Source organism: Ammospiza nelsoni, chromosome 6, assembly GCF_027579445.1.
Source record: "Ammospiza nelsoni isolate bAmmNel1 chromosome 6, bAmmNel1.pri, whole genome shotgun sequence".
Taxonomy (NCBI): domain Eukaryota; kingdom Metazoa; phylum Chordata; class Aves; order Passeriformes; family Passerellidae; genus Ammospiza; species Ammospiza nelsoni.
The window spans coordinates 52,699,961-52,724,894 of record NC_080638.1 but is presented as its reverse complement, the minus strand read 5'-3'; the positions used below and the strand labels follow the sequence as shown (position 1 = coordinate 52,724,894).

The window sequence follows — 24,934 nt, the reverse complement described above, 5'->3', positions numbered from 1 at the left end:
CAAACTGGATGATGAAAAGAAAACCAAATTCTTGATTTTTAAGCCCTATTTAAGCCCTTAAATAAACATTACTCCAGTGGGCCAGGTGCTGAGGCCCTAGAAATCCAATTTCCCATTTTAGACCATTAGGGGAACTGCAGCTCAAGTCTCCACGTGGACTTTGGTTGTGCTGAACTTTACCCTTATCCACCTGTGAACACTTCCCTTAGCAAATGTTTTTTAAACACCAATCTGACAGGTTTTTCATTTAGTCTTGGTTCTGAAGTGAACAAAATTCAACTCAGGAAAAAAAATATCTCAGGAAGCACTAAGAAAGGCCTCACTGGATACACAACTTGGAGGATTTGATTAAAATTTGACAAAAAACTGAACAAACTGAGCAGTATGTATCTGTAGGACATAGTGCTCTGTGGGAATTATTTTCATACATTTAATTGCATTAATAATTTCACTAAATCAGTAATTTTTTTTTGTCTTTCTCTAATATTTACTTGATTTTTCAAACAAAAAGAAGTTGTAATTATTATAAATCTAAGTGAGGGAAATATTTGCCAGGGTGAGAGACCAGTGTTAGATTTATGTCTGGCAACAAACTTAACTGGGCTGAGAGTGACAGTGGTCTGTGGGTTCATTATTCTGTTTGCACTTTAGTCTTGAAGCAAAGGGCTGCTCTCACAGGGCCCACTGAATCTAGAGAGTGGTACTTTATAGCATCTCAGCTCCCAGAAATGTTTTCCTCCATTAGTTACTGAGCATTAGACATATTCCCTGTTTCTGAGCATGGGGTTTACTGCTCAGAGAAGGGCCCCTGAGATCCCATGCTCATAACTCTGATTTCTGTACTGAAAATGCTCAATTTAAAACCAAACTAATAATTTTTTTACCTTCTGATAATAGTAGGCAATCTGAAACACAGTGCCAGGTTCTTCCTTTCCCTATGTCATCACACATAAAAAGGAATTTGCAGCCAAAGGAAATCCTCTCAGTATCAGCTGAACAGCATGTGCCCAGACTGCACCCTTGAATGGCACTTGTGTATTTCCAGGTACCTCCATGGCTTTGTGAAGCAAAATTTAGGGGATAACTCTGTTGCTATCAGGTCCCTGGGAAAGGATTTGGAGCTCAGTTATTTTCAGAGTAGAGGTAGCACAATGCTTATGGCAGTGCAAGTGCTTTTGTCAAGATACCAGGGAAATTCCACTCTAAATACCTGAAGACACAAGATCCTACTGACAAAAGCTGTACTGGAGTACATTTTAGACCAGGACCACACAAAGTGCTGAATTTCTATGTCCAAACACATGAGATGCCCATCCAGCTTGCTTGCTTGAACAGAGCTAGTTACCCCAGCATCACCAAACCTTACTTTGCCTGTAGACAACTTCCAGTTAGGGAAGGTCATTCTTGATTATAGAGCAGGCCAAGAACCCCTAAAATTTATTAAGAGCTGTCAAGCTATTTTAGTTCTGAAAAGAAAGAAAATTATCCATTTGCTATTTTATACTGCAGGGAACTTTTTAGTGCTGTGTATTTATTTAGTACTTTTCAAAGGATTTAACAAGGATTTTCAAAGAATCCACCGCCTATGTTCAGAATTGCTTCTGAAATGAACTGGACATGGAGGAAAGTTGAAATCAGACCTTTTGAGCTGAGAACTGTCTTTATACTAAGACAACATTATTTAAAAGCTCCATCTCTGTGCACCCTATAGCTTCACCTACCCTTCATTATTTTATTTATCCTTTTCCTTCACTATTTGCAAGTTTAAAAAACTTAGATCTAAAAATATAGCATCTAACACTTGGGAAAGGCAGCCTATTTTCCAATGCAACACCTTTCGCATTAGAAGTTGGGCAATACTGGTGACCAACATCTGCAGGACCTGTCAAATCGCAAGGAAACACCCACTGCTAACCACAAAAATGACAGTGCCTTGTTCCACAATTTGCTGCAGATCTCATGGGGCTTACTAGAGGTGTAAGTACAAACCTTTTTGCCAGTAATTTATTCATTTCTTCCATTAGTCCTCCTCCGCCTCCTCCGCTACTTGTTCGATTGGCATCGCTCTTAGAGACCCCACTGGGGCTGGACCCTCCTGAACCATCTTCTGGCTTAAGAGAGAAATCAAGATTGGAATTAATGAAAGGCTTGCTTTACAACCACACCCTTAATAATTAGTTTTCCCAAGTGTTAGGAACAGCAATCACAATCACGGCCTGAAACCAGAGATAGGATGTGCTCTGCCTTGGGAGGAAGACCCACAGGAATATTACTGAAACCAAGACAGATCTGGATGATGCAAATATATGGGGAAATTATTAAAAAACCCACAGTGCTGCTTGCTCATAATTATTTTTATGCATGGTTAAGCAACCTTTACCTAAGTAGATAGCTACTGACCAGACCTCAACAGGCTACACTGGTTTTTTCTGTATGTATAGTGTAGTTTTAACCACTTAAAACAAGTGAAAACACTAATGCATAGTACAATGGTGGACTATGTGGAAGTAGTGAAACCCTGGCAATGTGAGAAGTCACAGCCATTTGCTAACTCCTATGTTCTGAAGAGAGCAAACTCTACCCAACATTTCCTGCTCAGCTTCATTTGCACTGCAAAATCCCATTTAGAGGTTCACCCTATGGTCGGCTGAAGTATGTTCCACCATGTCTCACTGTGTGTTTGCAGACCATGACACCAAGCTGTGCCAGGCTGTCCTGCAGCAGAGCAGAGCCCATTGTGGGGTCCCAGTGGCACCTCCTTACCCGCTGGACTCTCCTCAGTTTGGCACCAGCCAGAGCTGCTGCGAGCCCTGACACTGACCCATCTTCAGCGCCGGCGCCCTGGCCCACGCCCGCCGGCAGCGGCGGCGGAGGCGGCGGCGCAGCTCCCATGGGCGGCGGAGGGACCGGGGGGGGCGGCGGAGGTGGGGGCCCCCCAGATGAAGCAGGGATCACAGCAGCACCACTGGGGTGGCCAGGAGGAAGTGCTGGGCCTGAAATGCAGAGAACAGGAATTAGGTGTGAAGCACGATCCCCTCCAGCCCATAGACAAGGTCACGTCCCACTCCCAATGCCATGGCCTGACTCCAGGACAAGGGGCTGATGCAAGGGAGCACCAAGCATGTGAAGAGGTGCTTGTATCAATGGTCAGCCAGCTACAGTCTTGTGCTCCTGAGAGACCCTGTCACTGGCAGTCTTTTCCCTCCTCTCCTCCCTGGCTGGGCTGATGTTTCATTCTGTGTCAGAATCAGAACACAGACACTGCTTCCCAGTTCATTAGTGGCACATTCTTCTCCTTCTCCCACAGCTTTCTATATGGAGATAATAAACTCCATGGACTTTGGTTGGCATCAGCTTTTCAGGAGAATTGTGGGCTAGTGACACATCCTCCCTTCTGTCATGCAGAAGGCGTGCGGCCTCAGCCAGTTGCAGACTCCAGTTCCAAGTACCCTGAGGTTCTGCAAAGCTCCTCTCAGCAGCAGCTCGTTGGATGGGCTGATGGTGGTAACTCCATTGCAGTGTTTCACCTGTCTGTAACAGGTCAGCTGAAAAAATAACACCTCCCCAAGGGTATTTCACCATGCACACTGTCAGAACAGGCTGCTCTAGGTATGTATTCACAGCTTCAGCTGTTCAGTGTTACTTTGAAAGACAGGTGGGTTTTGTCTGAGAAATATCTGGAAACCATATTTAACATTAACAGCTTGTTTTTCTTCTTATCTAGTTTTTCTTATAATATTGCCTGATTTCTGTGGTTACTTCTGCCATTATTTCACACTCCCAATTCCATTCTTGAAATGAACCATAGCTGCTGTTAGAAATACTTTAAACATTTCAAGCCCTCTTTCGTTCATGAACATAATAGTTAGTAATTCATTGTGGGTATATTTAATTGTAATTGCAAAACTACACCCACCTAATTAGAGGGCAGCCTCAGGCAAAAATTGAACTGAGTCAAAATAATGGAGTGATGTGAGTTTAAAATAACTGTATTGAACTAAGTGGATTTCAAGGACTTGCATCAGCTGAAGGACTAAGCCTCCACTGGTTACAGTAATACTTTTAGCAGAAAGTAAAAGGAAATGTCTTAGTTTTCCTCCTTTTCCAGGCACACCACTTTAGCATTATATGTGGTTATAAATCTAAATAGATCCAAGTCACAAAACATATGCTCTGAATTGCAAATTGCATTGCTTGCAAATTGTTCTCACTCCACAGGCTTCATTTTAGATAGGCATGAGAAATCAAGACCATATTCAAAGTGGCCAAACCCAAAGCCCAGCCCTTGATCTGCCTTCAATGAGAAAGGTTTGCTGGAATAGTTACAGTGACAAGCCCAGAACTATACATGCAAGAACATAGTTTAACTATACATACCAAGAACAGAGTTTCCTGAATTAAATAAATTGCACAACCACAGGGAATTCTGGCTGTCTTAATCAAAATTCATGCTCTACGTTTCACTTGTAACAGAAATACCACTTAACAAAAAGAGTAAAAATCACAACTTCTACCAATATTCCTACACAGACAAGAAACCTACCACAGACCTGGCCTTCAGCTTCAGAAGAGCCCATCTGCTATGTTTGGCCCAGCTGAAAATAGGTTCTATATGAAGGTCTTTGAAACAATTTGATTCTGCTGAATGACAAAAATCTCAGTCTGGGATAATACCGTAGGAATATGCATTGCAACAACCCAGCTACAGGGTTCTGGTTCTGTAATTCTTACTTTTTGCCTGGTCCCTGGACTAGTCTGGAGTGATTTTGATATTTTTCCACCCCAGTTTCAGAAATCACATACAGCAGCAGGAGCAGCTTTGGGTCTCTCAGCCCTTGTTCTTCTGGTCAGGGGCAGTGCCAACCAGGCTTTTTGAACAGGTGACAGCTGAGGCTTTACACATGTCACAACTCATTCAAAGTCAGTACTTACTCAAGAGGGCAATGGCTGATGATGTCATGTAAGGAGGGGTCCTCCTGGGCAAAGCCACCTCAGACACAGCAGCGTGAGGGGGAGGCAATGGAAGACAGTGTGACACGGGCTGGCACCACGGCTGGGCAGGACAAGATGGCAAATGGGAGGATGGGGAGGGAGCCTGGCCGGAGGAGCTGGGGGGGCTGGCGATGGTGGGCAGCGGGGAGCAGGGTGCAGCTCCTAGGTGTGGGAACAAGCACCCATCCACACTTTTCACCTGGGCTCCAGGGGGGCCTAAAGCAATTTGTTCCTCAGGACGGCCGTTCAGGGGTGCATTTGCTGAGGTCTCCCACCCTGCTTTATCTGTGGGTGCCTTGACCCTGTCAGGTGGGACAGGAATCACGGGCAGGATGGTGGGACCACGAGGCTGCGGGACATCACTCCTCTGCAGAGATGGTGCATTTGTGGCAGAGGAAGAAGAAGACTGAGAAGAGCAGGAAAGAGAGGAGCCCCTGAGAGGCTGGTGAGAGGGAAAGGGGGGAGGATGGAGAGGCGGTGGAGACAGCGAGGTTCTCCTGATGCCTGGCATGACAGCCCTGCCATTTGGGCAGGGAGGAGGGGAGGAGCCCGGGGCTGCTGGCAGCTCGGAGGCCGAGTGCCTGTGCAGGAACTGCGGGGGCTCTCTGGCTCTCCCCTGGGCCAGGAACGGGGACTGAGCAGCAGCGGGCTCGGGGACAGCGGGTGCTGAAGAGACAGCGCTGGCCTGAGCCAGGGGCGGCAGCACAACACCAGGGGCAGGAGCAGTGCAGGGACCAGAGGCAGGAGGAGGAGACTGGGGATGAGAGGGGGGAGAGCATAGGCTTGGTTGGAGGGTGGAAACTAAAAGAACAGAAAAGACAAAAGAATAAGGTGGGTACGCAGGAAGGAACGAAACCAAGGCAAAGTGGAACGGAGGAAAAGGAACCGTGAAGTAAACGCAAACAGAAACTCAAACAAAGCCAAGAGGAGATGGTGCAGGCACCACCTTGGGGATTTCCAGCCTTCAGCAGAACTGGAGGGGTGTGCAGAGCAGAACCCTGGCAGCACGGGATGGGCTGCATGCTCTGGTGCCAGCAAGGCTCCTCCAAACCCCACGTGAATCTGAGTCAGGATCACGAGCATCACCTTTGCACTGGGGACAGGTGCAAGGGACAGGCTGAACACAGAGGTGGCCACCCTGCAGGCACAGAGGGAACAGCCAGCAGCCCCCATGTCCCATTCCTTGTGGATGCCAAGGCAGGATTTTGCCTAAGTTCCCTATACAAAACAGCACACTAACCTCTGCTGAAACAAGAGTCCAACTCTTTCTGTCACCAAAGACGTGTGTGTGTGTGTCTGAGCTGGTTTCTAGTCAAAAGGTTTAACAGCTGAGGAAAAACATTTCCCTTATGTGGCCAGATTAACTGAAAAAACTTGCCCAAATCCAAAGCCCAAACACAAGATGGCCATCTTGGCTTGCTTGCTCTGCCTCCTTTCAAGGAGGAAAAGCCATACTTTGTAGCTATAAACTATTCCTGCCATCTCTTCTCTCAGTTTAGCGCAACTTAATATGCTATAGAAGATTTTTGTAAGCTCATTAAATATATATACTTTTTCCATTAAGTTCAAAGAAGACTTCATGATCACAAAATCCCCAGTGAAGAGCATCTAGAGCTGCATCTTCCTCTGTGCTGTAATTTGTTTTGTGCTGCAGAGCAATGTGGAGTGCCTGAGCACATCCAGCACATCAATCCCTTTGTGCTGACATCCTCTGGAAACACAGAGTCGCCGTGGTGCTGGCTGTGCTTCCTGCTCTCCTCAGGGTGTGGAAGAAGCATGGCCAGGCCCCCTTGGTACACCTAAAATGCCCCTCAGCTGTACAAGTTTTGCCAAGTGCAAAACCTGCCCAGCTCCACCTGCACGCCTCAGACCTGAGCCCCTGCCCAACAACACAACCATGCCCAAATGCATGTATGTCTCTAGCTGGAAATCTAATCTTTAACATGTAACTGTAACTATAACCCCTTTCAGCAGTCTAGCTATTGTACAGCACCCCACAAACCCCACCCGCAGCAAGAGGAGACAGTCAGGGAGGGCAGACTGTGTCTGCTAGGTTTGATACGTGCCTGTGGTAGAGGTTCTTCTTTCCAGGGATTCCTGGCGCTGTTGCTGTTGCTCCATCACTTGTCTAAAACAGCAAGGAAAAAAGCCCTGATCATTAGGTATTCCTTATCATTTTGAGAAGAAACTTTATAGCCTGAGAAGCACTGTGTGTCTGGGGAGAGAGCTGACCCCATGAGATGGAGCTGGGGCTGATTTCACTCGCCCTGGCCACAGCAGTGCCAGTTCACACACTGGGAAACACCCAGGACATGGCCCTGCACGCACTGGACACTGCAGGGGCTGGTTGATCCACTTAAAATAACTCCTCAGGGCTCTGCACAAGGAATGGACAGTGCCCAATGCACAGCAGAGCACAGCAAACATGCATTCTGTTAACCTGAAGTGTGTGAGCATTGCATCCCACACAAAATCACAGAATTACACATTGGATAAGGTGGGAAGGGAGGACTGGAGGCCATGTGGTCAAACCTCCCTGCTCAAGAAGGATCCCCTGGAGGACACAGTCCCCAGGATTCTGTCCAGACAGCTTTTGAATATCTCCAGAGAAGGAAATATTCAAAATGACACAGTCCAGAATCTTTGATGGATCAGGAGCCCAAAGCACTTGTAGAATACTAACATATCAGAATGTAAATATAGCAAAGCTTCATCTGTGTCCTGGTGCTGACTGCACAAAGCCCCTGTTGTCCAGGTGCACATCCACGCCTGTTTTGGCACCGCCAGTCCAGCTGGCAGCCCCAGCACGGCTGTGCTGCCCCTGCAAACCCCATCCCAGCTCGGCGCTGCTGCTCCTCCAGCCCCGGTGTGTGCGGAGCCGCCCCGGCAGGGAGGGCTGGGACAGCTCTGCAGGGATGTGCAGTTCCAAGGGCCCATCAGCAGAGTCTGCTCTTGCTCGCTGCACTGCTCCTGCAGGGAGGGATGGCCCTGACCCCGCCACAAACCCACAAACCCACCCTCCCTGCGCTCCTCCAAAAACCTGACAGCTGGAAACCAGCCTGCCTGCCAGGCTCCTCGGCAAGTGCAGGGACATGGACTACAGATCTCAACAATATTAAAGCACAACTCTGAATTCAGCCTGCCATAGCATTTGGTAATGAAGTTTATTACTATTTTCCTCCACAGTTTCTAGGTCGAATTGGCCCTAATTAATTTCATTTATCTTTAGACCAGTCTTCACTGTGCAGTTTTCTCTTTTCTCAACTTGCTTTACTTTGTACAGTAAAGCAAGCTCAGCTCTAAGCAGCATTTCTATTTTGACTCCTTGCACAGTATTTTAAGACACCTCCCTGTTACATCTTTACTTGTACTTTCCAGAGTCTGCAATGCTAAGCAATTCTGTCTTATTTATATACCAATAGAAGCTTTTAAAATAAAAAATAGTCCAATGTGGAAAATAAAGACTATTTCAATTTGCAAAACAAATTTTCTGTGTTTCATACCTAGTTCAATATATGGTAAAGGAAAATACATTATTTTGCTATGGGGGGATCAATCCTAAAGTGGTTTTATGTTCAGAACATGCAATCCATGCAATTTCTAGAATATTGCAGGTTTCTGAGAAAATGATCATACGTGCAAAGGTGAATGACTTTTGAGAAAGTCTTAGCTGGTTGATTCAACTGGTGCCATTTAAGCTATGACACTTTAAACCAAATAAATAGAAATCTTTACTTCAATACATACCCTAACTCTTTCTTGATTGTTATGGATGCAACAGCATCACCTGCACTGCTAAAATTTCAATTGTTAACACACGTACTAAGAATTTCCTGAGCATACTGTCCCCTACCTTAGCTTGGCATTTATTAGCAAAATTTGATGATGAAGAACAACTTGATACACACACTTTCCTGATTAAACCTGGAGGAAATCCTAGGTTTATCTAGAGAACCAACCTGGAATATTCCAGTCTGACAGAACAGGAAAGAAATATGGGTGAAACACCCCCAAATCATTAGAGCTGCTGCAGAACAGATTGAGGTGCAGGGTGCAGAAATCCAAAGGAGGGTTAGCCACTGCCATTGGAGTCACTGGGGTTCATACCAGCCCTTTCTGCCCTTGTTTACATGTGCCAAATGCACCCTCCCACGCATGCTAAAAGGAGAAGTTCTTAAAGTCTTAGGAAGTCAAATTTATTCCAGTTGAACTAAATAAAGCCTGGGATTGGCACAAGGTTACTTAAGGAGTATACAAGGAGAAAAGTACAAGAGAGGACAAATTACACTCTGACTTAAGAAGAATATTCTTTAAACATTTGTGCAAATATCTCTTAAAAAACCTTTTAAATAGACAAATTTTCAGGGTAGAAACCATAACTTAATTTCCTTCCTGCTTATTAAAAAAACCCTAGGCTTAAAATTGGGCTGCTCTGTGCTTAAAGAATGCATCAGCATAATTAAAGCTGAAAGTCCTCCAGTGCAGATGCTGTAATATCTAACTGCATCTACTGGCACATCTCATTCCACTCCAGTGGAGCAAAAGGAGCTTTCCTAGGGCCATGTGCCCTGTAGCAGTCAAATAATACCAACCCAAAGGGCTTTTACTTCTCCAAACAAAAAAGAATAAATAATTTTTTTTTTTATTCTAACATAGTTAAGCTGCTCACATTTTAAATGTACAGAATACACATCCAAACTGGAGGCCTGAATTACACATGCAGAATGAGTGACTTCCACTGGTTGAAGGAAGAGCTGGATCAGGTTTTTCAGGAAGGCAGTGGAGAGGCAATATCTCCTGCCCTGTGTGATATCGGACACAGGCTCTCTGACCTTTGTGGTATCTCTGCTATCCCAAAGTAAATCTCAGGTGAAATATCCTCACTGCTGACCCAGTCATGGGTAAATCCTGACTAAATCTCAGATCCTTCACAGTTATTCATAAAGGTGCAGGAAATGAGTTTCCCTTCGCTTTCCCTATAGTTTTTGGAGGCAAGAAGACTCCTGAGTACCTACCTAGCAAAGAGTTTACCTAAAGTGTGAACTTTGGCTCACTTCACCCTTTAACAGTCATTACAGAATCATTAACAATAATTAGAAAACATTCAGAACCAGCTTAAAATATGTACAAGTGAAAAGAGCAGTGCCTACTGGTGAACAAGGACTGCATGTTCAACCAAGACACAAACTAGGACTGTGCCACAGCTGATTAACTCACCTTCTCTGTGCTTCCATCTCATCTGGGGATGGACCATTCTGGATCTGGCGCTGGGCAGCTGGACCTACAGACAAAAATGAGAAGATGCTATTAAGAAAGAAAGTAAATGAAAAAACAGTGCCACTCAGATTGCTTCTCCACCTTAGTATGACAGATAAACCTCAAGCATTATTGTCTTCTCTTTGCTTCTTTTTTCTTTTTAGTTTTTTTTTTCATATTAGACAAATCATGGACTCCTGTACATTGGGAGAATACAGGGGCCAAATGTGGGAGCAGATGCGTCCAGAAACTTGGCACCATGGTTTCTGTAGATTACACACTAATCCCTGGGTGATGTGAAGGCCTGCAGTGTTTCAAAGTTGTCCTGCAGAAGGACAGCCCACTGCACTGGGATGCATTTTTAGCTTTGACATGGTTCAGCTCCATCCTCCAGGTATTATTCTGTGCTTGCTCAGAAATTCAAGTGCCCCACGGAGTCTGGGAGCACACATTGTGCTAACTGTGATACTGAACTGGCATCAAAAGCTGCCTGATGGAAGGTGCAAAGAGATGCAAAATTAAACAAGGCTTTTTCAAAGGTGACTTTTCTTTTTACAATGCTGTGGTCTTCTGTTTCTGGGGGATCCACGTCAAGCTGAGCTTTCACTGGCATCCACCAACAAAAGCTGACTATGCATGTGACCATTTAAGTCACATCTCCTCTCTTGATTGATCATTTCTGTTCTCAGATATATAATCAAGGACACTGACCCTACATGCCATTTTCAGAAAGAAACAATTATTTTGAAAATAAAAATAACTATTGGTAACATAAGTGGTCTTGCATTTATTACAAGGATTGTTCCATTCATTTGAGGAGGTGGGGTTCACTGTGATTAAACAGATATGACTTTTATTAAATCCAACAGCAATTTTCCTGATAAACTGGGAAGAAGATCAATTGGGCAAGAAATTATTATGCCTACCTTATTTTTTCATTTTCAAATGTAAAACTTCTCGCTTTTAAAAGTTATCCAACAAGAGCAAATCAGAATTAAATACTTACAAACCTAAATATGTCACTCTCAAATTGTTAAGCATATTTATCTCTGTATTCTTTATGTACTACTGCCAGGCTGAATGCTATCTGAAAACCAATTAAGAAAATGTGAAAACAGGAAAGATGGCAGAAACGCATCGTAGTCAGAAATTCCAGAGCATTGACTGATCCTGAGGAAACCGTGCATATTTCTGAAATGTGATTAAGGACAAACATTTGAAGTAAGGGTACGCAGAACTTTCTGAAAACCAGGCCTGTGTATTCCAATTTTGGGTCTCCCAAAAATGAAGCCAGTGACAACCACTAAGCCAAAAGCTCTGACATTTAAAAATATCCTATGATTGGGCATGAAGTGAAGACAGTTCACTTTAATGACTCACGACTGACAATTTAGTGCTGTTTATCATAGGTCTTTGGCAAACTATTTAGACAGAAATGCCACATTTTGTAAAGATCACACGCAATAATGAACGTGGGGAAGCGGGTGATTGTTTTGGGAAGAAAGCCTCAGGGAAAAATTTAGCAAATATTTGGGACCCACCCAGCAGGCGGCTCTGTGAAAGGAGTTTAAGGTGCAGGAAGAGCTCAGAAACCCCAGGTGAGGAAGGCAGGGACAGCTCACAGCCTGGCCAGCCCCAGCTCACGGCCAGGAGGGCAGGGATGAATTCCATGCTCCATTCTGCACATGCATGCTCTGCGGTGCACGTACAGCAGGCAGCTGCGAGGCTCAGGGGCTTCACTCCAACTGGATTTCTAGGCTTAATTCCCCTCCACATTTTTCGGTATTTCTCAGACAGAAGCAGACGTGAACAGTGAGTGCTCTTGGTGACGCCACCCTCCTTAGAACATGCTTCTCTGGCTGCCCATGAGCTGCCTCTGACCCTGCCAGCCTTCGGGAACAGCCTCACAGAGAAGAGTTCTTCTCAGCACAGTGACCAGGAGAAAGAGTTCTGCTGCTGACCCGTTTGCAGCTCCACAGCTGCCGGGAGCCACATTTTTAGCAACTAATTAAGGCAGGAGATACTCTGCGAATGTCTGTGTTTCCTCGCTTGGTTGCTTTGCAATAATTAACCAGGCTTTTATAGAAGCATCTTGTGATTCAGCTGAAGGCAGACTTTGGGAGCACACAGATGTTTTCCGTGTTTATTTTTTCCCCTCCTACTGAACCACCCCAGCAGCCACCCTGCCCTTGCCCAGCTGTCCCTGCAGACAGCGAGGGGGAACTCCTGGCACAGGGCACTGCTTTATGCGGGTGTGGAGATTTCCATGTGCTCCTGCACTCTGCACAGAGATGTCCACGTCTGGAACCAGCCAAAAAAACCAGCCAAACACCAGGAACAAAGCTGTTCCTGAAGGAAAACCCATGCTCTAGCTTCCAATAGTGCCAGGAAGGCACGGACTAACAGGAACAATGCCATCCTTTCTCTCCTGCTGGACAAGCTCCAAGCAATGTTTCTGCTCCGTCTTTTACCTTGGCTACAATTGCAAGCAATGCTGACTGCACACCCTTAGAAAAAAAAAGTATCAAACTCGTTTATTTCTCTGAGCAGCCGGTATTTTGGGCTTCTTCCACACAGCAGGTCCAATCTACTAACACACTTTCATTCATTACACAGAATGGGAGCAGCCCCTGCTTGGGGTTTTTGCAGCTCCTACAGCTCCATGGTGCTTAGGGACCAGTGTGGTGACAGTGGTGGGCTAAGGAAAGGCTGCAGAGTCAGAGCTGAATTAGAAATACACACGGGCTTTCAATTCATGATAACGAAGATTTTTGTTTTACATATGAGAAAAACATGATTTTGTGCAAAAAAATACAAAACCCCCAAACCACAAACAAACACACACAAACCCCCAGCAGATGTCTGGGGGAAAAGAGGTGTCAGGGAGACAGACAGCTCTCCCTCATTGTTTGATGATTCCACAACACTTGGATTATGGGAGACTGGTTCAGCCATCAGGTCTGATCTGTCATTGTTTATACTCTGACAATGTGACATAAACTCCTGCTTATCCTGACAAGAACAGAGGAAATCTTTCCAGATTACAAGTTTCTGCAAAGCTTTTCTTTCCAACAGCAATATCTTTCAAATAAATTGGCATTTTCTGTCATAAAACCCCAACATATCAGCTGTTGGAAGCATTTCTGACTGATGCTAATCCCATCGGCCCTGTTCAGCTACAGCCTGGGCCGGTCTGCAAACCCATGCTGGGACTCAGCTGCGCAGGGGATTTTTGGGGTTCACCACGACTGAGGTGTGACATCCATGGGTGGCTGTGACATCCGTGGCTGCTGAAATAAACACGGGCAGGAGACCTTTCTCCTTTTTAATGCTTTTATTAAAAGTGATCAGCTCTGGCGAAAGAATCAACGGGTCCGCGCTCACGCCACCACTGCTTCCACGAGTGACTCGGAGAAGGAAGAGTGCAGATTTGTCCACTGGTCTGTGGGCAGAGCTGGGGGTTCCATCCTCATGAGAGCATCAGGAAATCCCTTGTTCCCTTTTTTGTTTTGACCTTCAGGGCTCTGGCTCTAGGGTGAGGGGCAAAGAAGGGTCTCAGCGTCTCTGCAGGCTCGGGACTTTGTTCCTCACCTCCAGACATCACTTTGATCTCTTAATTCTGCGTTGGCTCGTTGTTTTTGGGTCTTTTTGTTAAGTTTGGAGGGGTGGCTTTCCCATGGCATGCTGGCTCCGAGGTCATTTGCGTGCCCTCCGGTGTCCCCTCCTTTCACTGTCCAGAGGGGTCATCCACCTGGCAGCAGGCAGGGGGGTACTGACAAAAAGGGGAATTCCCAACAGTAGGGAGTCAACGACCGACTCTTAACAGGTGACTACAACATGAAGTTAACAAAGAATTCTCCTCCGCCAGCAACCAGCCCAACTTGGAACTCCGCAACCTTTTAAAAAAGTGGGTAACCCTTTTGTTTTACTCCTAACACCTGGCTGCTGTGACACCCGTGGGGCTGTGACATCGGTGGCTGCTGTCCCCGCTCCAGGCAGAGCGGGAAGCGCTCCGTGTCCCCATCCGCCGCCACTTCCCCATTCACAGCCTGTCTGTAATTTTAGCTCTCTCGCCGCTGTTGGGCAATCCCGCTGCTGCTGCCGAGGCTCTGTCAGCGCTTCAGCACCTGGCCCTGCCCGGAGGAGCTCAGCCTGGTGGGCACTGCCCGAGCTGGAGCTGTCCCGGCACAGCCACACCGGAGCGGGAACAGCAGTGCTGGTGACCGGCTGTGCTGCTGACACTCCCCTAAACTCATTAGCAGAGACAATTATCCTGGACAAAGCACCCATCTAATTAGCCTGATAGAGCCCGTAGATAAAGCAGGATGCCCACGCTCGGGCTGGGTGACCCGGCAGGTCGGGCTGACCTGACTTTCCATGGCGAGCTGAAGGATGAGAGGAGGGATGATGGATCACTGCTCCCTGCAGAGCCACACTGCCACCATGGCACTGCTGTCACACCGGGCTGGGATCCACACCTCCTGCTCCTACCTTGTTTGCTATGAGTAGAAGAGTTGCCCATTTTTAAAAAGGTTGCAGAGTTCACGGGTTGGGCTGGCTGCTGCCAGGGTGGAGCTCTAACTGTTTACTGTAACCACCTGTCGTATTCGTTAACTACCTGTTGTTGACGGTTAAGGATTCCCCCTTCTGTCGAGTATCCCCCTGCTGCTTTCTGGAGGATGGCACCCAGAGGTGAAGAGGAAGGGACATCGGGGCTGGCATGCAAATGAAGAAAACCCTCACCAAACCTAGCAAAACCCCCTAAAAACAACGAGCCAACACGGAATTGACAGATCAAAGTGATGTCTAGACGTGAGGAACAGAATCCAGTGTACGCCTAGACCCTTTTTACCCCTCACCCTAACCTAAAAGATGTTGGCTGGACAGAGAACTTCGAATATCAAACCAAAAAATGGGGAATCTCCTGGTGCTCTCGTGAGGACGAAACTCCCAGCTCTGCCCACAGACCAGTGGACAAAGCTGAAATTTTCCTCCTCCTCCTCCGTGCCACTTCTGGGAGCAGCAGTGGCGTGAGCACGGATCTGTTGGTTCTTCCCACCCGAGCTGATTTTTAATAAAGGCATTAAAAAGGAGAAAGATCTCCTGCCCTATTTATTTCATTGTTTGGTCTGATGAGCAGCAGCACCCCACAAAGGGAGCACAGTGTCACAGAGCCTGCTTTCAGGCAGCTTGTCTCGCTCCTATTAAACATTAACTCCAAACAGAGTTTCAGAGAGTGTTACTCACAGGCTGGGTGCCTCAGCAGCATTTTAACGGAGTACATTAAATACCTTCTATGACATCATTTACACATGGACCAAACTTCTCCTCTGAGAACTGCAAAGAACTTTATCAGCCTTAATTAAGCCATGAGGCAGAAGCGACTTGATTACACCCAGGTGGTGTCTGCACAAATAAAATTTGGTTGCATCAATTTACCTACAGGTGAGATTTGCTACTGACACAGTCAAAACCATGTAAAAGGTCACCTAAGGCATGCTTATTCTGATGCAGACCAAATTTGGTTTGACCTGAGGCAAGCAGAGTGCAGGGAAAGGAGCATTTCCAACTCAGTGCCAGAAAACCTTCTCTACTTCCCTTCCTTGTTCCTTGGCGACCAACAGTGCTGGAAGTCTGTGGCAGAGCAAAGTAAAACACATCCTCTTAAAATCATCCCCAGCAATGCTTTACATAACCTGAATTTACTTTATATCACTCTGGACAAGGAACAGTGTCTACCAGGTACCAACTCTCAGCTGGATTCTAGAAATTCCTGTCTTAGAAGCTATTAAAAGCCCCATTCCCAGGATTGCAACTGCTTTGCTTTTATCTTTTACCTCGAGATTACTTTAATCTAACATGAAAAAGGTGCTGCCTTAGGTGAAATAAGGGTGTGAGCACAGGGGGTCTGTATAAAGTCTGTTCATTTGAACTAAAAACTTATTTAACATTCAATGCTGAACTTTCTGATGCAGATAAGATTTAAGGACAGTGACAGATCTGGAAAAACAAGCCTTGAATTTAACATAGGAATGCCCTGCCCTTGCATTAGCTCACACTTCTTCCAGGACTTATGCACAGGTGCTTATGATGTGCACAGTCCTTTTCTTCCTGTTTTTTTTTTTTTCGGGAAAAAATCAACAGAGGGAATTGCAAGGGTCCCCACATGCAGAACCACACAGCTGTGCATGTGCACTGGGCAGGATGGAAGACATGAGTGCCAGAGGGGAGTTACGAAACAAAAAGGCTGTGCAAAGATCCAGTGCTGGAAGATGATGAGAAAGAAACCATCTTCAATTCACCAGAAGTGCTACTGAGCACACCAGCATGAAACCAGTGCCTTTGACTCAAATGCTAAAGCTGGTAATTCCATTATTTTGCATAAAATATGATGGCACTTGTTCAATCCTCACTGTTCATTCATCATGGCACTGGCACAGCATTTGGCGGTTTTTCATGCCTGTGTCTTGGTTGAGCTGGTGGAGAAAACTGGTTTTTTCCTCCTGCATGCAATACAGAAGAGAAAGTGCTAAAGCAGCTCCTGCTGCAAACAACTCCACTCTGACAGCAGGGGTCACAGTAAATATGTGAAGGACATGGCTTGGCTGCATTTATCTCAGCACCACTGCCTCAGCTCAGCAGCACAGCTTGGGTTACCTCTCAGATGAGAAACAGCACAACCAGCTTTAAACAAAATTTAAAAATACACATAGGTGACTGTGCAAACAGGAAACCTTTCACAGTGAGGTGGCTCCATGGCCATTTGGGTCAGCATCTCCCCCAAAATGCAGCCTGCAGTGGTGGGACTGCATCCCCATAGTTAGGGCAAGCAACAGGGATGGGAGCCCATGTGTTCAGGGATGGGACTCCCCGCATTTTATCTGATCAACATAAAATATAAGAACTGTGTGAGAACTGGAAATTATTTTCCTCCCAGCAGCTCAGCTCTGACAGGAAGCTCAAAACACACACTGATCTAGAATAGCACGAGGTTTTTGGGGTAGGGGAAGGTGAGCAAGGAAAGCTGCAGTTCTGCCTGGCCAGGGGAAGTGGCTGAACCTTGGTTCCCCATTTCCAGAGGAAGGGCTTTGAGCACCTGGCTGTGAGGATGGCAGCCCCGGGAAGGAGGTGGCTGCGCACCCACGTGGCTCAGGCCCCAGTGCCAGGACCTGTGCAGTGCTGGCTCTCCAAGACACAGAGAGAAATTCTGGCAAGGTGAATTGTCACATTCACGTTTTCTGAAAAATCCCTTTGCCCAGGGTTTTTCTCCTGGGAAGCTGAGAAGCTTCAGAGAAAAATGAAAACAATAATAATCTCATTTGCTTCTCCTGTGTTTTGCTCATGTGGGATGAGTTTGGAGATTGTTTCATTGGTTTCTGGTGTGAGTTGTTTTCACTCATTGGCCAATCAGTGCCAAGCTGTGTCAGGACTCTGGAGAGAGTCATGAGTTTTCATTATCTTTTTAGCATTCTGTCTGTATCCCTTCTGTATTCTTTAGTACAGTTTACTATTCTTTAATATAATATAGTATCATAAAATAATAAATTAGCCTTCTGAGAACATGGAGTCAGATTCATCTTTCCTTCCTTCCTGCCACGGGGGTCCCAGCAAACACAACACTGAATGCAGGACAGAAAAAGATGGAACTTGAGCATCCCAGGGGGGGCTCTGTTTACTGAGCTGAGCTCTGAGCAAAAGGGAACTCATTCAGTGATGGCTCAATTATGCATTGCTGAAGTTGAGGTGGGTGAGGCAGCACCTGCCAGGCAGCCCCAGGTGGGATTGCTCCCACCTCTCTCCTTGGCAGGGCTGGGGCAGGGGCTCTGATGCATTTACAGCCTTCTTTCCACAGGCAGTTTCATGATAAACAAGCATCCAACTTAGCTGATGACCAATTGCTTTTCTTAGGGGAGCCAGCTCTGGCTCTGAGAAAAATGTTATGTGCATAGAATAGTATAGGAAGAGTAGTTTTACTTTTTTATCATTACAAAAAGGAAAAAAAAAAGAAGACATCATTGAATTTCTAAGGGTGTAATTTCAATATTGGTGGCTTTATAAACACACTCAGGAAAGATAATGGAAGATGTCATCAACCAGTGACAGAAGTAAAAAAGTAACCTATGAAATTCAGGACCATGAGATTAGCTTAAAAAAACAAAATAAAGTGAATTAACCCCACAATAATCAGTAGCAAGTAAACAAGCCCCCAAGCACTTCTGTTCCCTCCTCTTCTTGATTGTTTTTCAGAATGTGCATCAAGCCTATTTTCCTGAACATCCAGGATTGAAACTTTTCAATAAAGGTGAAGATTAGCTCATAATCTTGTGCCTCTAGGCAGTGCTGGAGCTTTAAGAAAACACCAAATACCATCAGAATCTCATTAAAATCAAGAGCACAGGCCATCCTGAGAAGCTGGCACCTCACTACTGCATGGGCGTTCAAACAGTGGATGCTCCAAAGAAGCTGAGAGTGGAAATCAAAACACAACAACTAAAGACATGGTTTATTTTGCAAAGTCATTTTCCTGAATTTGGTTTTAATGAGGACATGAAATGTTTCACTCCAGTACCAGTTTGCCAGGTGCTGTCCCAGCAGAGACAGGGACACTGCAATGCTGGCCTTGTGCTCTGCAGTAGGAGTGCTGCTGAGCTCAGAAACCACTTTCCCTTGGATGTCTCAAAGAGACATCCACACATCTGTTCTGTGAAACTGAAGCTATCTGCTTGTAGCTCAGTGAGAGTCTGTGTATTTCTGCACCCAAGTAAGTGCATATACCTGTTTATACCCACTTCACACTGACATTTCTTTACATCAAATAAAAAGCAGAAATTTGATTTTTTTTTTTTTTTGAGAAATTGAATTTCTGAAAATTTCTGAAGTCACAGGGGAAAAGAACGCGGCCACTAGCACGGGCAGCAGTTCAATCAGCTGATATTTACACACATCACTGGTCAAAAATCATCTCTGGTTTTGCTTAACTATAGGATTTATGACACATTAGATCAGAAATGTATATATATATATATATATACACACACACACTGTAGCCTGGTGCAGCACCCGGGGCACCAAGAGCAGCATGGTCTATTCTTGGCCTATCTCCACATACAACCTTGCAAGGCAAGGCTCTCTATTTTCAAGCATCTCCTTCCTGTTTCCCTACTGATAGGACAGTAAATCCCTCAGGGCAGGATTTTCCAGCACGAGGAGAACAGCAGGGCCCCTACATGCATTGAACACCATGCACACATAGAAAACACCATATTATAAACACACAGTTTGCACCTAGTTAATGGTTAAGATCCAGACAAGATCCATTTTACCAAGATTTAACTCCCACCACTGCTCTAAGGCAACTATGATGGGTATCTGTACCTGGGTAACAGTACTGGACAGAGGAGGATTTTTCTACAAAACACAACTAAATGGAGATATATTTTGGGATTTTTGAAAAAAAAAACAAACAACAAAACACCCCAACAAACCACGTGAAAAAATATTATTAGAAATAGGCAGGATTCCTTGATAATTAAGTCGCAGTCTTAAATAAATTCAACAGAAAAACAAAATATTCAAATATAGCATCTGATCCCATTCACAAAAAAAAAAAAAAAAAGCAAAAATCCCACTAACTAGCAAGGCCCAGAGTAACCCAACTCATCTCTGCAAATCCTCATTTCCAGAGGAGCTAACAGGAATTGACAGTCACAGGTAGGTCATTATGGAGAAAAAAAATAGGCAAATATCCCATTAATTATAGGACGTATAAGATGCTGCCCTTTTTAATATCTGGTTTTTAAAACCATTATCTATCCCATGAGTACAGATGCTATTCACTAGCAAGCAAGAGCAGCAGCAATCCAACACATTGACTCAGAAGTCACCATCCCACATTCTTGCTGTAATGACCTCTCCTGATTTAACAGCCCTGACTAATGCCTGCATCTCCCCGGCCTCATGCCTCATTTCTCACAAATATTATCTCAGCCTCCTGCCTGAATTAAAAGTAAATTGAAGACAAACCATCCATCAACGAGCTACAACTGTAAGTGTTGCAAGGTGGCGGCACAGACCATCTCCAAGCGAAGACCATCTCCATGCAAAAACGAGCATCCCTTCCCCCTTCCCGCGGGAGCCCGGCACGCAGGGCAGCGGGGAGGTTTCCGTCACCTACAGGACATGCGGCACAGGACGGTGCAGTCACAGTGGCAGAGGCAGAAGCAGTGCCAGATCCATTCCCTGCTGACCATAGCACGGCCGCAGCCTGCGCAGCGCGCTCCCCGCATGCCCGCCCCAGACCGGCTTTCAGCAGGTGTAATCAATCCCCTGCTGCAGCAGCACCGGGGGCCCGGCCACTTCAATATTTAATGGGACCCTTGTCCTCACCTATCACAACACTTGGGTGCCTGAAGCCAGACTTCATTGTCTGGGCTTGCACGTAATGCTGTGGAAGAAAGGAATTGCATTTTCTGCCTCCTGCCCCAATCAGAACTCCCTGTGTTCACCTACATGCAAGCAATTACAATAAAAGCAAAGTGTGACTAAGCAGAAAGTTCAGTTGTTTTGGGGGAAAAATGGCTGCTGTTGAACATGCAGGATCAAATTCAGTGGTAGCTTCTGAAGTCAAAGGGGTTCAGTGATAAGTGTTGAGCACTGGTCTTAAAATTAAGTGTGAACAAGATGGATTCAGAGATGTGTATATATGGCTTAAAATCCCCATCTACTATTAAATGTTTTCTTTATCATCCCATCATACCTGATCTCCTCTGATCCCAACACTTCACCCTCTTTGCCTGCTAATCACTTTCCTCTTCTATATTTAAGGGTGGCAAGTCTTCCAGAGGGAATCCAGTTGAAGTTAATGGAGACTTTCTATGAGGAGGCTAAACAGAATATTTATTCACTCTCTACCTCTGCATTATCACCTTTAATCCATTTCTTTCCTTTCTCCTTGCCTTTGCATTATTCTGTCTGCTGAGGACTTCACACAGCCTAATAATCTACTCCTCAAGCAAATTCATAGCTGGTTTAGGGGGTGCATCTCCATAGCTCCGGTGACACTGCTCTGGTGTAGATCAATTGGTATTTTGACCCACTGAACTCAGCAGCTAAGTCTTTTATCTCATATCTGACTTTTAGAACATGCTGAATAAAAATTCTAAGTTTTTATAAGTTACCTATGGTTACACCAGGTGAAACCCAGGTGGAATAAGTTCATAATGAGCAATGTATCAGAGCCACTCCTATCCTTTTTAGACAATACTTACTCATCATAACTGAGTAGTTGCTCACTCTCTGTACCTGCCTCCCACAACATTCTCAGAAAGACTGATATGTAGATAGTCTAATAGCAAAGCTGCTTATCATATGTTTTCTAATGTTTGCTGCTATGAATTATTGATGTCCCATTTTAAGTCTACAATATCAATACCTCTCAGGTATTCCCCACTATCAGATGGAGCACAACAAGCATTAACCAATCAATATCTGAGACAGCAAAAAAAACTCTGTTAAAAGCAAACTATCTTTTTCACTATGGCACACAGATGGTGCGAACTCTACCTGTACATGCTCATTGTTTCCTGCTTGCTGGGTTATAAAGCCAATAGAGGCACACCAGAAACAGGAGTATTAAATTCAAACCTGAGTGTAAGGGTCTCACAGCCATAAATGACAATGGCTTTATGTAATTACATTCTGAGAATGTAAGAAGATTCAGGAATGTATTTAAATGAACAAAAATGGCATTAAAATTGTAAAATTGTAGGCCATGTTTTATATTCAGGTCTCCAGATTTCCTAGAGTACATAGTATCAGATTCAAACCATTTCATTCTCAGTTTTGAGGGCACTTCAAATCCTTTTTGTTCTCCTGTGCTTTCTTCCTGTATCTCATACTGAAGGACTGAAGGGAAGCATCTGGCTGATGTAAAATATCAGCTAAGCTCTCCAAAGTGCTCACTTATCCTGCAATACCATTGGAATCACCTGCTCTCTCAAAAGAAAACTATTACACAAATGTAGGCAATTTAAAACACTGTATCAAACTAACAACAGAATCTGTAAACCCAGAGATGTACAACTTAAATTCTGTCCTAAGGATGCATCTAACTCTTTCAGTCACTTATTTGGCTGAGACTATGTTACCCCATATTTTCTTTATTATTTATTTTCTTACACAGTGAGATTGTGGTTTCTGCAGGGTTAAATACGGTCATGACAAATAAAAAGCTAAGAAACATCCTTCAAGGCCAAACAGCATCTCAGAGACTCTCAAACTGATCTGACAGAGATTAACAAATACCTACAGATCCTTGGGCAGACTTACCACCTGCACAGCAAACTCCTTGCCAACAGTGTGCCATGGAGCCAGAAAAGCAGTGAGTGGGTGTGACAACTCTGCTTCCACCCCAGCCCCACCCTCCTCCCTAAAACTGACACAGGATTTCTCAATAGTTCATTCAAACACATCAAGGGCCACGATGTGCTGAGTAAATGGCAGAGCAGGAGCTCATATGGTTGGGAAGAGGCTCTCTCAGAGACTCCACCACCTCTTCTGATTCTGAAATTAAGACTGGTCTCCACAATCCCACCAGCAAGACTCCTTTTAAGTGGAAACAGCAGCATGGCGCACAGGAAAAAATAAGTAAAGAAGGTAGTTGCCCCAGTCAGTATGACATGAGCCACCACTTCTGCTTCTACTCTAGATAAACAAAGTTATGACTTGCTGTACACCATCAGTGTTGGTCCAAGTTTGAGGGGGGGAAAATCTGATGTGGCTAAACACATTGTGAAAATACTTTTTTTACACCTGCACTGGGATTCCTAAATTGTGGTACAGGTGCCACCAGCTGCATGCAAGTCATTTTAAAGGGGTACTCTGTCATGCAGCACTGGGCACAACCCTGCCCCCAGAAATCCTGTAATTTCTTACTAGCATTACTTGACCTTCACAAAGGTTACAGCCCAGCTTGCCTGTGGCAGAACAGATGATTTCCTGAAAGAGGAGCACTTGCAGAGTCTGTGCACCTGAAGAGATTTTAAGTAACACTTCAATTGACCACCTCTTACTCCTGTATATAAAAACTCTTGACCTCAATTTGAGCATGAAGCAATACCAGCTGGCTGGAAGGCAAGCACTCCCCAAACAAACTGCTCCTCTAATCCTTGCTATAGGAAATCAATTGTGAAAATTGCATTTTGACAAATATAATTACTGACAAAAAGGCTGACAAATCCCTCTTGATGTCCAGCACTTACCTGGTGCAGCAGCCTGCTGGAAGATGTGCTAGAAAAATGCTTCTTTTTTAAACAGAAGTTGGAAAACACTAATTCCACAATCTGCAGCAGTGAAAATAAAGGACAGCTCTGATCCTGCAAGCGGTAGCAGGCAGGCAGGTGACTCTCCTACATGAAGCCTTTTGCAGGAAGGCTGTAATTATCTGGTTGAGCACCTACTGATTGTATCTGGAGACTGTGCACGTATGAGCCAATATGCAGCTGATACAACTCATGTCATTTTACTTTCTGTACATTTTGTCCTTAATTGAAAAGGTTGCTTTCCTTTTCTATTCCTAATATCTATTATCCATGCTTGAGAAGGCACTTAATAGCACATTAGACAGCTAAGAACCCAGAAGCTGTGCCAAAACTGAAATAACACTATGAAATGAATCAAGGGCTTGGTTTCATTTTAGTAGAGTCTTTATCAATTGGCACCATGAGAAGGTTTGTACTTTAGAGAATTCTGGAAAACACTCAAGAAGGAGAACAATGAGCTTTTAAGTTCCTCAGCCAGACAAAATATATTAAAAAAGCCATTCTCGTGCCACTGACCATATCTTTGTTATTCTTAAGATGGAAACTCATTTCTGTTGTTAAAAGTCAGTGTCAAATGTTTTGTTAAACCTGCAGAAGATGTTTATACTGAACCAGCCTTAATTTTTTATATTGTCCTTCTCTGCTCTCAACCTCCATTCCCACCATCAGTTCCTAAGGACCCCTGGGTACTGTGCCAAGGAGAACTCAGCGAGACCAACCCAGGAACAGAGGATGGAACCTTCAGGTCTTGCATGGCCAGCCCACACTCAGGTGCCTGAATCAAGACTCACCCATGGCAGTGAGAAGACTCAGCTGGCACAGCATCTATTAATCCAATAGATGATAAGCATCCAATAATCTATTTCAGAACTAGCCCCTAACACATATTTCCAGTTACAAACAATTTTAAATGGGATGCAAAACTGAATGTTTCTGCCAAGAAACAGAGAGCAAGAAACATTCCAGGCAAATTCAAGTCTCACAGGCTAAGCCCAGAAAAACCCTGTCAACTCAAGTAAAAATTACAGTTACCAGAAAATTACCTGCATTGGAGCATCCTGTACTGATGCCATTCTCTAGTAATATGCTCTGATTAAATCATGTCAGTGTTTGTAGTACTACATTAAACAATATTTAAAAGACATGCTTACACTTTGCAAATCTTTTCTTTGCAGGGCACTGCTAAGAGCAAAATAGCTGCACAGATGAAGGAAAGATGAAGGCTGGTAAGCCATTTCTCATGACAGTTGCCCCACTTATAAGTTACTTAAGCTGCTGTCCGCCAGTAGCCTGTAGTATGGTAACAATTAAATAGTCACTAGCAACATACCTATATTACAGAATATTGCTTTCTAAATTGCCTTCTG

General features: G+C 44.8%; 1 protein-coding gene across 5 annotated transcripts in view; it reads right to left on the bottom strand.

Annotated features, from left to right (window-relative positions):
* The window catches only part of EVL (Enah/Vasp-like), a 120,982-nt gene that overhangs the window by 8,895 nt on the left and 87,153 nt on the right, over window positions 1-24,934 (bottom strand). For all 5 annotated transcript variants that reach the window (XM_059475066.1, XM_059475065.1, XM_059475068.1 and 2 more), the window contains exons 4-7: window positions 10,210-10,273; window positions 7,059-7,120; window positions 2,764-2,993; window positions 1,990-2,111 (exon numbers count right to left, since the gene is read on the bottom strand). In XM_059475066.1, the coding sequence (XP_059331049.1) occupies window positions 1,990-2,111; window positions 2,764-2,993; window positions 7,059-7,120; window positions 10,210-10,273 (478 nt within the window). The remainder of the gene's footprint in view (window positions 1-1,989; window positions 2,112-2,763; window positions 2,994-7,058; window positions 7,121-10,209; window positions 10,274-24,934) is intronic.